At 45.8% G+C, this 14184-nt stretch overlaps 1 protein-coding gene across 3 annotated transcripts in view; it reads right to left on the minus strand.

Annotated features, from left to right (window-relative positions):
* LOC135400716 (mucin-17-like) overlaps window positions 1-14184 on the minus strand; it is a 31158-nt gene that overhangs the window by 8378 nt on the left and 8596 nt on the right. For all 3 annotated transcript variants that reach the window (XM_064632580.1, XM_064632581.1, XM_064632579.1), the window contains exons 3-5: window positions 8365-8597; window positions 6342-6745; window positions 5889-6176 (exon numbers count right to left, since the gene is read on the minus strand). In XM_064632580.1, coding sequence (XP_064488650.1) covers window positions 5889-6176; window positions 6342-6745; window positions 8365-8597 — 925 coding nt within the window. The remainder of the gene's footprint in view (window positions 1-5888; window positions 6177-6341; window positions 6746-8364; window positions 8598-14184) is intronic.

The raw sequence follows: 14184 nt of genomic DNA on the forward strand, positions 1-14184 counted from the left end.
TTTTTCAATTCTAGTGCACAAATAACTAGGGGTGTGCGAATCAGAATGTTTGAAGTCGAATCAGGAGGAAAAAATTCCAAATACCTAATGAAATATTGAATATGTGGCTTTCGCACTAAAAGTTTGCAATTTGTAGACTATGGCTTTAGTGTAATTTTTCTGGCATTAACTGTCACGAGGGAGACATGCAACTCTCCTGTTGCGTTGAAGCCCCTACTCTTTAATTTTACATGAGAGTGCTTCCTGGTTTTCAGGTGAGTCTACACTTACTGGAATGACTATCCTCATTCCAAATTTTATGTCAGGCAGTAGCATGTTATATGGGTGAGGCCGTAATTGTTTCGGACAACTACAGGTCACTTGTAAAATAAACCAGTTGGCATTCTGCCTCAGCTTTGCCATGAACACCAATTAGCTTCTTTGAACCTAAGGGATGTCTTTAACATATCCTTTTGTTCGTGGGATGCAGTCATTGTTCAAGAGTCCTAACTTCTTAAAGGCAACCTCATAGACATAAAATCAAAGTCCCCCGTCAGCACTGCTATACTGCACATAAGAGGGACGTTGCCCCATTGTCAGATGATGTATACAGAACTAACTTTGGATAACGTTTCTTAAGCTAAACACCGTCCCGCCCGTGTTGGTCCTGCAACACTTGCAATTTCATGATTTTAACGATGACGTAAATTTTAATTTATAATTTTAATGGCGTAAATTTTCCACGATGTTCATGGACGCATCAGGTGAAGCCCACTTTCGGGGTGGTATCATTCATAGTTAGGGAATAGTCGAATACTATTCTGCAAACCGAATATCGGATATTCGATTCGAATTCGCACATGCCTACAAATAACGCAAGCTGTGTCTTCCTCCTCTGATGAGACAACAGTCATGTGCACGCAGGTGGAGCATTACAGCACGTCTTGTTTGTTGCTGCACGCCTAACCCTATTATGTTGTGATCACGTATTTGAAGACTCAAGTGGCGCCTCATAGCAGCAACAAGTAGTGCATTTATAATGGCGGAGGGCACTGTGTAGCCAGCTTACTTCTATGCTTGGAGCGGTTATACGCAATATGTGCAGACGATGCCAACTCGTGGAACTTCAAATTTGGTTAACTGCGTTGTGATCCGTTAAAATATTTTGTTGAGACGTCAAATCATCGAAGGCCAACTCAGGAAAGCACATCAACGTACGGCTTCTTTCATCATGTCGACGACTGGTATGATTTTGATGTACCAAAACTATTCGAAACGTTTTGCATCACCCATTGTGACATCAAGATCCGAGCTAATTGTACAAAGGTCAATACCTAAAAGGCGTACATTATGTAGTAAACTTGAAAGTAAATCGTAGCTCTTCCAAAGTAACTTTCATTTTCATAAGTAGCAACGTAGTTACATTTTGTACACAGTAAATTAACTTGGTTACAAGTTCCTTTTGTCGAGTATCTAATCTCCGGTTTTCACTGCTTCAAGTGGCTGTTACACAAGGGCTTCTGGATGCCCTTTTAAGTTCTAGTGTGAACTTATCTTATTTGGTGCAGTTTAGCATTGCCTGGCCGTCACACTTTGCTTTGGTAACAAATTTTGACAGGAAGGTTTTGCAGAAGAGGCATGAGGATCAGATTTCTACTGCTAGCAGAATAAAATTAATTATTTGTACAAAATGCACTATATTAGGGAAAAAAAAAAACGATAGTGAATTTAGATTTCAAGCACCTAGAAGCAAATAACACAGTATCTGTGAGGAGCAGCATGTGCAATGAAGAGAAGGAACAAGAAGTGTACTACAGTGCAATCCCGTTAATTTGAACTCTAAGGGGACCGAAAGATTTCTTACTCATAATGCAGAGTTCTAACTAAAGGGAGTCGCTCTGAAGGAGGACCTGATGCTCTGTCAGTGCATACTATCTTTATCAAATCGCGTCACGGCTCGCTAGACACGTTCGCGGTTGCGCAATGCCAGAAAAATTTAAAAGAAGATTCATATTAAAAAATATTTACTTACAGGTGAGCGTCAGAATGTTTTAAAGGAGTACAGAGGGCCATCCAAAAAAATTTCAGATTAAGACATCTGATGAAAGTGTGTGTCTCATTATACCGGATAGCGCGAAAGGTTTTGATGTGTGCAATTTGTTTCCCAGAAAAAAACTCACATAAACATAGCTCCGTGTGTTCACCCTTAACTCGCCACTCCAGCTATAACGAGGATGAGGAGGTATGATGGCACGTCACCGATGATGGCATAAGGAGACTCGTTCTGGTTTGCCGGTTAGTGGGGGGTCAGCGCCTTGTCCCTTTGCTGCCATAAACCTGTTTTGACAGTTTTCCCGGAGGATTGGGGATAGAAGGAGCGGCCGAAGCATTACCGAGCAAGGAGAAAGGCTCTATCAGAACCCCGAACAGCCGAGTAGCAGACAACATTTCTCTAGGCCAATCAGCGAGCGTTCTCCTTATAGCGTCAGCGCGAGGTTCCAGGAAGATCACAGGCTGGTACTGCTCCTCACCACCGCTGCGCACGGTCGCTTTTTGCGGCGTATTTTAAATTCAATTTCTGCGATAATTACGACTCTGTGGTGTAAATTACTTCGCATGGTGCATCTTACTGGCCTACTTAACAGTTTTATAGGAAGAAAACTGGGTGTTAAAAGTGACTTCTGTGCTACTTTAAGACAGAAAATAATCTGTTATACACACTTGCACCCGCTCTTCCAGCTGTGAAGCCACAATTCTGTCAACACCATTTGCGATGGACCAAATGCAAAAATCGCCAACTCAATTCGAAAAGATAACAGTTGTCATCCATGCCTTTTTGTATGTAGTCAACAGAAGGGTCTTCGTCATCGTAAAAGGACGAGGCTTACTTGCTATGCCAATCACATGCAAGTGGTGTTGTTCTGCGCACATCACCAGCACGCCGGCCAGCAAGCAGTCCGGTGCCACCAGGCAATCTTATCAAAATAAACGTTTATGCATTCCAATTGCAAGGTGTTTTTCCCTTCTGGAATACACATGGCATTGATGGGACCCCAGCAACACTTTAAATTATCCAGAAGTTCGAATTTAGAGATTTTGAATTAACGGGATTGCACTGTACTGCGAAAGCTCTCGGCAGTTAACAGGGCAAGATGAGAAAAGTTACTGCTACCATTTTAAGCAAGAACAGCGGGGTAATCTAATATGTGGAATTCGAGAAAGCACTGTAATGGCAAGTGAAAGAGTACATTATATTGTCAAAGTTTCCTACAGTGACACATGCATGGAGCACAAAATCAGCACACACAATGTTTCTAGCCCCAATTAACAAGTTTCAGTTACAACTCGCTAAGTAACTCAAGTACACATTAGCAAGCTTCCCCCCCCGGCACATTATTGTGTGCCCCTTCAGAATCTTTGATCCCAAAATGTCATTTTCAAGCACTTCTACTATAAGGCACTGACGAGTTTCAGTGACGTTCCACATAATGAGTTGCCAAGTAGAATGCATCGCCGTTGCAATGCAAGATTACAATTACATGTCTCGTACTCAACATGTCCCGCATCATGAGAGGGATATGCTGGATGGCGTGCTATTTTTACTGTAAAGGATGGGCTTTCAGAGGTCCAGCCTTGCATTTGTAAACACAGTAAAGCCTCGTTATAGCAGAGTGTCACGGGAACTAAGGAAATCGTTCGTTATATCAGAAATTCGATGTAACAGTAAACAATGAAGCCTCCCATTACGGACACCTCTCCTAGACGGACACTCCCCAACTGCGTAACGTAACGTAACCTCCCTCACATTCGAGTGTTTCCACATGTCTAGTTAAACTTGCTCCTTGTTAGTCCGGCTCTGCTCTCCACAGCAGCCGTAGCACGAGGAAATCAAGCCTTCACAAAGCAGTTCCTCACAGTGCCTCCCCTTCTAAGCACAAAGATTTCCGTTTTCGAGACATTGCTGCGTAGATCCAACGGTCAACCAAAAGCACAAGAAGGGCATTGCGGGTAGGGTTGCCACCTTTCGGAGTGCAAAATACCGGCTGAGGGAGAGAAGGTGGAATAGAGGGAAAGGAGGAAATGTTCGTGGGAAAGGGAAAGTGGGCGAGGGGTGGAGAGTACACAGAGAGAGAGAAAGAAAGAACGAGCGTACTCGCTCAAGACAAAAATGGTAATAATAATGAATAACTAAGAAAACGACTGGTGGCTACGGAGTTGGGTCTGTGCTCCAGATTTATTCAAGCTGTAGTGGAATGTTGAAAGGAAAACCCCGTAAACACCCCTATGAAAGGTGTTGAGCCACAAATACCGGCAAAAGGCTGCCGGTATCAACTTCCTACCGGCAACCGGCAGAGCGAGCAAATAACCGGCCCTGCCGGTATAATACCGGCCTGGTGGCAACCCTAATTGCGGGAACCACACACAGGCCTCAAGACGAGTGCAGGAGGTAAAGGAGAAAGGGCAGAGTCTTCCCCGGGTTTATTGGGGTCACTCTCACCCCCTTCTCGCTCTGAAAGCTAATCCTCTGAACAGCTTGCGGGGAAGGGGTATTGCTCGCCGCATACCTCGACCAACCTGAAAGTCTGGTGGCATTAGGAGGTCAAGCAGAGTCGCATCATGTTATCCGATAATGGACCTTTTTCACAATGGCCTATGCGCACGCATAGGACCTTGAGACGCCGGAGAGGATTATCTCCGTCTTCACTAGATGGCGCACAGCGGGGACGACAGAAGTGGGGACCAGCGGGGAGACCGCACGAATGGCACGACCCTTGTCGGCCCCACTCCGGACTGGTTTTGGTCCTTTGTGCTACCCACACGCGTTTGTTTTGATGCGCGCCGAGCATGGTTCGTTGGAGAGCTGCTAGGATACGACGCGTATGCGAAAAAGGTCCATTCCGCTGACCTAGGGGAACTTAGTTCTTTATAAAAATAGGATCACCATACGAATAAAGCGTGACGAACCAAACTAAAATAAAACATCGCAATGACCAACAATTCGTAGTAAGCGTGTTCGCTGTAACGAGGTTTGACTGTATTATGCATCCTGTCTGGTTTCGAGAACGTGTGGTTTGGTGTCTTTTACCACGGTGCCTTAGGTGACGTAGTGAATGCTTGTGTACCGTATTTACTCGAAACTAACGCACACTTTTGCAGACTTTTTTTTTTGAAAAAAAAAAAAAAAAAGGGGGTGCGCGTTAAGACTCGGGGGACGACCGCGACAGATTGCGCAGAGGGAGGTTGACGACGTGCATCGCCCCCACTTTGGTCACGCTCACATGGTGAAAAGCGAAACCATGCGTCCCAAAGTTCTCTAGAAGATAGCAATCTCCGCTGCCCGTTCGGCATGTGGCAAAAAACGAGACCACACGTTCCTAAGTTCTCTTGAAGATGATGATCTACATTTCCCATTCTCTACGAGAAAGCGATCGAGAGCTGCTCCCCTGCCCGTTTTTTTTTTACCATCAATTACGATGAAGCAAGGCCACGTTTAAGCGGAATGTCATTGACTTTGCCAGAGAAAACGGGAATCATGGTGACAAGAACTCTCTCAAGATACGTTGCATTACGAACGCGCTTGACGGCACGGAGGATGACATGCCGTGGTGCAAAGTGAGTGGAGACTGACGATGACTGCATGTAATAAACACTTTTGTTATCTGCCTTATCATTTGCGTCTACTGCTTTTCTTTGCACCCTAAAGGGTGATGCGCGTTAGATTAGGGGGCACTTTAGAAGGGAGTTATTTTCGCGTTTTGGAAGGTGCGCATTAGATTCGAGTAAATACGGTATGTAGTCTGCACTGCCGCAAACAATTTTACAGTCTCCCGAACAAAACACAGCAACGATCGGAAGAGCAGCGAAGTAGAACAGATGTAGGATAAGAAGGACAAAAAGCAGACACGCACATGCTCCCAAAGGACGTCGGCAAACAGGTAGAAGTGAGCGCTGGCAGAAGCGTGGGGCACTACGAGACGCTGAGCAGCACGCCCCACGTGATCCAGGCTCTGCCCCTGTAGCTCGCACCACAACACCATAAGGTCCCGAGTGCAGCAGTAAGTCGAGGGCAGCAGCAAATCACGCACCAGGAACACGTGGGCCAGGGCCTCGGACACGTCCTGCCGTTCCAGATCTTCCCCGCTGCCACGCAGGCTGCGGATCAACTGCACCCCCTGGTGGCAGGACATGCCAGATGTCTGAAACAGAACAGTCATAACAGGGTCAGTGTCTTCTTGCGTGCATGAGCCACTGATACTGGCTCCATGTATAACAACAATGTGACCACCATTCAAGTTAACCTTTTGTTGTCCATTACAAGCAAAATGGGTTCAAACATATGCAGAGCCTCGATGTACCCTCACCTCTTTGCAGAATTCCTGTATCTTTCGCTGCCGGTACAGAGAGCACAGCAAGAGCTCCTGAAAGCACTGTCCCTGTTGAGGACCAGCCTTGCTAACCCCACTTTTAGGAGAGTCAGGCACCTTAGGCACCAAGAATATTCCACTCTCCTTGGAGCTTGAGGGTCCTGCCCTAGGCTGGCACATGTCATGATGGGAAGATGTGGAAGGTACAGCCTCTAGTGGTTCTTCTTTGCTAAGCTTGGGCTTGGAGGATGCGGCACGCTCGCAGCAGCGTGCACAACAGCTCCGCAGCCGTGCTCGACACACTCTTTCCACAGTGGCCTCCCGCTCCCAGAAGCGCAGGCACTCTAAGCGAAGCAGCAGCTCTGCCTCGCCCACAGCCTCAGTTAAGCCGCAAGCTTCTCCTGCACGTCGATTTAAAATAAAACACAGAGGTAAAAATTTGCACGTGAATGCGTGTCTTACTCCACCAACCAGATACAGTGTAATCCCATTAATTCGAACTGACCCTCAGGTTCCATCAAAGTGGTGTATTCCAATGGGAGAAAACGCCTGGTAATTCGAATAACTTAACGTGTGCAGCGGTCCGTAGTGGCTTCACTGCCGAGTGGCTTAGAAGAAAGAGAATGCCTACTCGTTGGCAGCAAAGCAAGTAAGTCTCTCTTTTAAAGGGCTTTCCAGTTCACCGCACAACAACAACAACAACAAAAAAGAAAGACCGCCTAAGTGCTGTGTATTTCTCTCCGTCCTTGTCCCTGTAGCACTTTAAAGTTATGATCTCGTACCAACAGGCCCAGCTCTCCTCGTTGCTACACAAGAAAAATAAGAAAAGAAAAGCTTGTATGATGGTCAGCACATTCTCGGATTGGCTTAGCAAGATACTCGATTTTCATGTTTGTGGTGACACGAGTGGGTTGGGTCGCAGCCGTAGAGAGGAATACAAACATATATGATAGACTATTTTTGGCCGAGGCATTTCTGATGCTCGCCCGTAAATAAATATTTTAGAAAATGAGTGAGCCAGTTACAAGCCTGGCACCACATCAATGCGAACGTGCCGCATGGTCCAGCGAGCAATAACACATCTCCGAAGCAACTAGTACACTCTGCCAGTGCACCAAGCCCTCATTCAGAGTGGCTAGTTCAAACAAACCCTCTGTCTTTTTGAAGTCTGAATTAACAGGATTGTACTGTAACAGAAAATCTCAACAAGAATCACAATAGAAAAAGATAGTGACATGAAAGTGTGTTGGAGAGGTCCAGGAAGTTTGGGGGGAGGGGGGCATAGAATTTACTTTTGCGACTTTAAATTTAATCGTTAATTATTAGATTAAACAATGTAAACTTAGTTAATTACATTAATTACATCAATTTATCCCCACACCAAACTGTAACATTGAAACGTTGCACGAAATTTCTCAAGTGTTCGCCACATAAACGACTGCAAAGATGCAAAATTCTATGTCAAACAAATCACTATTGCATTTGTACTGTCAAACAACCACAATTACATCTCATGCCTGTTACATACACTCACAATTGTTAGGCTCTGATAACTTGTTCCTAAAAAAACAGGCATAAAATTGAACGTTAATATTTTAAAAAGAGAGTTTGGCAGCAAGTGAGCCGGTGATAACTACCCATGATAGCAAAAAAAAAAAAAAACTCAAGACGAGGGACAAAAAGTTTTGAGAGAAAAAGGAAAAAAAAAATTTTGCAGTCACCTTCCCTCCGGTCTTGAGAAAGCTTGTCGCTCTCCCCTTGTAACCTCCCTTTTTTCTCTCTCTGTGTTTAAGCATGATGTTGCGGTAATGACCTGTTTAGCCGTGCTTTTGACGTGGTGTGTGTGTGTGTGTGTCCCTTTTTTCCCTCATCTTGGGGGTCTTGCTATCATGGCTTAATACTTCAGTTTAAAGCTTCAAGAGTATTCTTCCCCCCCCTCTCTATAAATGACACAATAACTGGGTGTAGATTGCCCGCCCACATTTGTGCGTTAATGACATGTTTCTTGAAGGTACGGTACCTGAAGTGTGCGCATCGGCGACCACATTGCTGGTTCCCTCCTGTAGCAGACGCTGCAGAAGGGTGTCACCCTGGGGCATGGTAGCAGCCTCCAGTAGGCAGCGACATACGGCCGAGAAGGACACCATGTGGGGTCCAAGTGTCTCACTGCAACACCCGATGGCAGCACACAGCTCATCCCTTAGGCCACGAGGAAGCTTCCCAAAGGAGCTGTTGATCAGCTGAAGAGTTTTCCTGAGGCACAACAAAAACAGTACCATACCATAAGGGAATAATGCTCCAAAGAAGAAGAAGAAAAAAAGAGACACACTTTGGTAAAAAGCTGAAACCTGTACAGTTAGGAAGTACCTGACACTAGTGCACACTGCTTAAATGAGGCATTTTACAATTTCCAACGCCCCAACTTTTCCACAATTCCGCAAAAATACACGGTCTCCAGGATGTATCGCGGAATCTGAGGTTTGGTACAGAATTTCGCTGAACTACGATGCTTTTCTGAGGAATGCAACGCTGGTGCTGGAGATGGATGTACCGTAATTTCACGCGTATTAGCTGCAGCTTATGTGTGATTTTTGTTTCTCACGGGCACCCTGTGGCTTATCGATGACTATTTTGCCCTGGTATTTCCACCATAAGCCGGTTTTAACGAAAGCGACGACAGTGTCTCTGGAACAGCACCGCCCTGCCAATGCATGAACAATGCGTAACAGGGGCGTGTCCAACTTTGAGTAGACTGGCCTTCCTGGTGCCTTCCCCCAAGCAGCTCTAACGAAAGTGGTGACAGTGATCCATGTCCTCTGGAAGGCCACTGACCTGCCGATCCATGACAAACACGCAAGAAGGCCGCAATCCAGTCTTGGCAGAACACTAGAACTGACCTCCTTTGTTGTACACCATGCTGACTCCGGAGTATGGATCACAGGGTTTATGGCCTTCTCTATGGTCTGCTTTGTCGCACAAATCAGTCGCGTCGTATTGCCCCCGCGGCTTATCTGTGAGTGTGGCTTACCTGCCCCAAAATTTTCAAAACATCGCTAAAAACGGTTCCTGTTGCTTATACGTGTGAAATTACGGTACCTACAGTTCATATCGCCTTTTTATCCACTGCCTAAGCGCGAGAAAAAGAAACGTGTACCACCTATCTCACGTGGGCAACGCCGTGTGAAAACAGCACAAAGTACGATCTGCTGCTAAGCCACAACTGTATTATGAATTTGTAGGCACTTTACTGCTACATTATACAAGTTAATAATAACGATTTTGTCTCTTCTCAGTCAGCTCAGACGTGCGAGCACTTGCTGCAGAAAATTGCACAATTTCAGGTTTCCTGCCACAGAATTGAGATTTTTTTCTGCAGCAGAAAACCGTGTCAACAATTTTACCCAACAAAAAGCGCTCCTGAGTTGCCCACAAAGAAAGCTTGTCCCTGCCAGTATAAGCAAAACATAATAAAATAATCCTGCTTCTGCTCGCAGATTTACCTTCGCAACTGAGCATGTTATAGAAGCAAACCGGATAACCAACTTAAAAGGGGCACTAAGCAGCTCGCCAAACATTTCCCAATTAAGATGCCCCATGATAGAACATGGTTGACAATATCCGAACGGGGAGATTTCGGACTCATAGCCAATGACGGGCCCCGTTGGGTGTCCGGGGAGAGCCGGTTATGGGGACGTCGCTGTTACCCTGTGGAGCAATATACCACTGAAGATATAACGCGTACATTGAAATGGAACATTGCACTCTTCTGGTACAGTTTGAACCAGGGTGCCGAATTGCAAAAAATATGGGTTCGGTTCGGCCGTGCCCAAACTCAAACTGATTTGCAAACCGGTTTGCAGCCCCAACGCTTTCGTTTTATATCTCCCATAAAACTGTTTTTAATCCGGAAATGTGAGGCTAATAGCTTACTGCTATTGTCTGCACTGACTTTTTTAGTGGCCGGGTACCCCCTTTAGCGAAAGAAAGGAGAAGTGGATGAACACTTGCAAATAGCGTCGACGCTGATGAAGTGGTGGAGTCCTGCCAGTGTATTGATTCCACGTTTTTCACACGTACAATGTCAGCAAGATACACTTAAAGGAAACCAAACAAGATATACAGCATTTTACATAGGTGGTGGTACTGCTCAGTCACACTGCATTCGCAGCATGAATCGATCTGAAACCGTGCTGAAGCATGTAGAAAATAAGTGTGCGAGCCTTGTTCTGTCCGAGCTCACAGCTGTGTAGCAGTTAATCCACAACAGAAAGGCAATGTGTCACAACACTGCTGCACTACCAGTAAGCAGAACTACATCTATTTTTCAAACCAGCACCGATCATACATGCACCGTTCTGCGTACGATCCTTCTCCACTTCTCATGTTTCTGGCTCGTTTAATTTATACTGCTCACGCGTAAATGGAAATGTTGGGAGCTTGCTTAACCACATGTTTGTCTTATAGAGCTAAACAAACGGCCTATTCCATTCCTGATTCATTCTGCGGACGAAAGAAGGCCTTTCAGAAAATCAGCAGTTGCTAGCAGAGGACGGCTGCGTTGTTTGCCTGGGAAACCCAGCATTTGAAAGCGCCCTCGTGGCGACTCCTGCATCGAGAGCAGACAACGCAGCGCGTGCGTGGAGCGATAGCTGCGGTGTTCACGAGGACAACTGCGCTTCAAAGTGTTAAAAAAGACGCTGAAAGCATACTTACTATGCGTCCTCATTTGACTGCTAGGTGAAAATTTGCGAAATCCATGATATGGAGACCAATATGTCCTTGTTATGTCCTTGTTCCTCTTATGCCGACCCCTTTATGTCAGAACCGTTTTGTTGCGAAAAGGTTACTGTTATGTTTTCTGGTTCTGCTCCGGTTCAGGTTCAACAGTGTCGTGGAAATTTCCGGTCTGGTTCGGGTTCGGTTCCAGCAGAATTAATGGTTCGGGTTCGGTTTTCAGTTCGGGTCTGACACCCCGGTTTGAACTGGCTATCTTGTGCATTTCAAGTGTTCAGAATTTACCTCACTTCCCGATATTTTAATATCGGGTTGAGTCATCCCCTTTGCTCTCGAAATGGGGACACTCAGGCATATATCTCCACGAGCAGAGAATGTAGTCCGAGCATTGACTGTGGGGTCTCCGATAATGTGGCGCATAATAGGATACGTAGAAGCTAAGTCACGTGTTTTCTTACCACGAGTACTTAATGCGGTTTTTAAATAAACACGCGCTCCTTCTCCATGTACGTCGTCAGCGACACTTCATTTCAAAACATGATCTGTGTGCAACAGGGAGTGTAATGGAAGCCCGCGTAATATATTTTTCGTTGGAGCTCTAATGCGACCGCACGCACCGATGGTCGGCAGCTTCAGATTTGTGATTGTGGGCGGGGTTGTCCCGCGACTTTTAACTTGTCTCTCAGGATTAACATAGTTGCTCTAAACCACCATGTTTGCCACTTCTGAGAATGTGTGTTTTTCACCTGAGAACTGAAAGAAAATGTACGAGAGTTGCCGCGGTCCCCAGTAGCTTCTGAAAGTTGTCTGCTCACGCCGGTGCACTAGCGTGCGCAAAAGCAGCCGATTTCTGTATCATATCACGGGCTTTCCCGCAGGACAACGTGGCCATTGTTATTGTTGCCAACGCAGATCGCGGCATGCTCTGCAATCTCTATCAATTTAATTCGGTTATTTAATAACCGTGATATGTTTTGTTGGGGTCGCAGTATTCCATATTCAACAAAGGCCAATCGAGTGGTACACTTTATGAGAGGGGGCAGGGTGTACGAGACTGTCCCTTTAACGGAGCAATAAAGTGACCCCCAATATGTTTTTAATTTTCCGTTGTTTGGGCTGTGCGGCAAAAAAATATATTTATGGCTGAATCTCAAACGTGGAGCACTAGGCATGCGCTCAATTTTTGGCTTTGTCAATGGTTTTGGTTTGGGTTGGTAGCGTCCTCACCACCTGCAGATGTTGTTGACGTGGTTAGTGTTTGCGGATCAGGCGAACGGCAGCAGAGAGCCAACGGGAGAGCGTCACATCGGAGAGGTGTCGGTGTCAAGGGATCGCAGCAGACAATTTTTCTGAAGGTCACTGAAGAGGCGCAGAGTGCAGACTAACGACGTCGGGCCTGGCAGTTCCTTTTCATTATTGTTTTCACTGACCTTCTGTACATTCCATCGCGTGGTGACCCGACCGAATTCAACGGAACAAAAATTGCATGGTGATTCGTAGTAGTGTGCTTGATGACTGAAGTGGGGTTTCGAGCCACGTTCAATACCACTTCATTGCTTCATTAAAACGAAATTTCGGCTATACATGGCACAACCGTCAACCTTTGCATTAGTCCTATGAAAATGCCCAACGGGTGTAACAAACGACTTCCCATGAACGCTTCGCTTACTACAAACACAAACACCATTACCTCTGGCCGCCCACTGCCGTGGCCGTACTTTGCCTCTCCAACACGAATGCACGATGTGCGGAGATGTAAGAAGATGATGAATGATTAGTACGCCTTAAAACGATTATGCGTAGCATGCGTAAAAACGATATCCGACTAATTTCACCTGACCACCTGTACGCGTTGAACCAAGTACCATTTCCTGCCATCTCCACATATAACTAGCTTGGGTATAACAAACACACTGTGCATGACAGTCGCGTTTGTCACAACCGAGATATTACTATACCTAGAAACCCAGCTGGCGAGTAAGGCAATCTCACAACTGAGCCATCACACCCAACAAACACGTTGTGCATGACAGTCGAGTTTGTTACAACTGAGATATTACTATACCTAGAAACCCAGCTGGCGAATAAGGCAGTCTCACAACTGAGCCATCATGTCCTAACGTATCACAGATGGTTTCTCCTACCGGCTCCGTGAGCCGTTCTCACCTGCTACAGTCGACAGTTTGCAATGCACTTCTTTCCTTACGGAACAGAAAGCAACCCAAGCGCACATACAATGACAGCAGACAAGACACCTCACACACAGAGACCAGAGGAAAAACACGACTTGGATTGGATATGAGGAATACGAAAGCAGAGTGGCGTTAACGTGTTGAAGGGCTGTGGCTTTTTCTATCATGGCAGCTTCCGGCCTTGGACGTTGGGGACTGGGCCGCTGGGACTTGACTATGAGGTACAGCTCGGGACAAAAGTTTACGGAACACGGCACTAGCTGATTTCTTCGTCTGATCGACCCCCTGTTAGATACCAAGAAGGGATTGAATAAGAAATGGGTGACCACCTATTCTATCCATCTCTCAGTCTCTATGCTGCCTGCTGTTTGCTGCTGGTGTGTCACCCGAATGGAGGAACATGACATGACACCAGGGTGTTCCGTAAACTTTTGTCCCAAGCTGTACTACACTATGTACTAGATAGTGCAGCTAAGCAAAGTCATTCAAAGTGATATGGCGTCTCACCTTTACCGTGTAGCATTGTGGCTATAAATATAATAAGTTGTGTGTGCCAAGTCTGACCGTATAGTTATGTCACTGGAGTAATTGAACCAATTTGGTGCACCAGAGACTAGCGTGTGCTGTATATGATAAACACACAGGGCTACCCCGACGATTACCGTAAAGGTGTTGATCACCTATACGGTACTAGTACCCCCAAGATGTTCTGTCTACTGCTATAGAGACTAAGGAAGCAAACTTCCCGGGAAGCCCGAAAAAATTTCTTTACAGCTCCAGTAAAGGAAACGAGGAAAAGATTGTTACTTAAAAAATTCACACAAACTGAACTGCTCGAAATCAGCAGCCAGTAGAAAGTAGTAGCCAAACAGTACGAAATGCCCAGGTGAGATGCGACACGATTTTTCGGAATA

This window comes from Ornithodoros turicata, chromosome 7 (genome assembly GCF_037126465.1).
Source record: "Ornithodoros turicata isolate Travis chromosome 7, ASM3712646v1, whole genome shotgun sequence".
NCBI classification, from domain to species: domain Eukaryota; kingdom Metazoa; phylum Arthropoda; class Arachnida; order Ixodida; family Argasidae; genus Ornithodoros; species Ornithodoros turicata.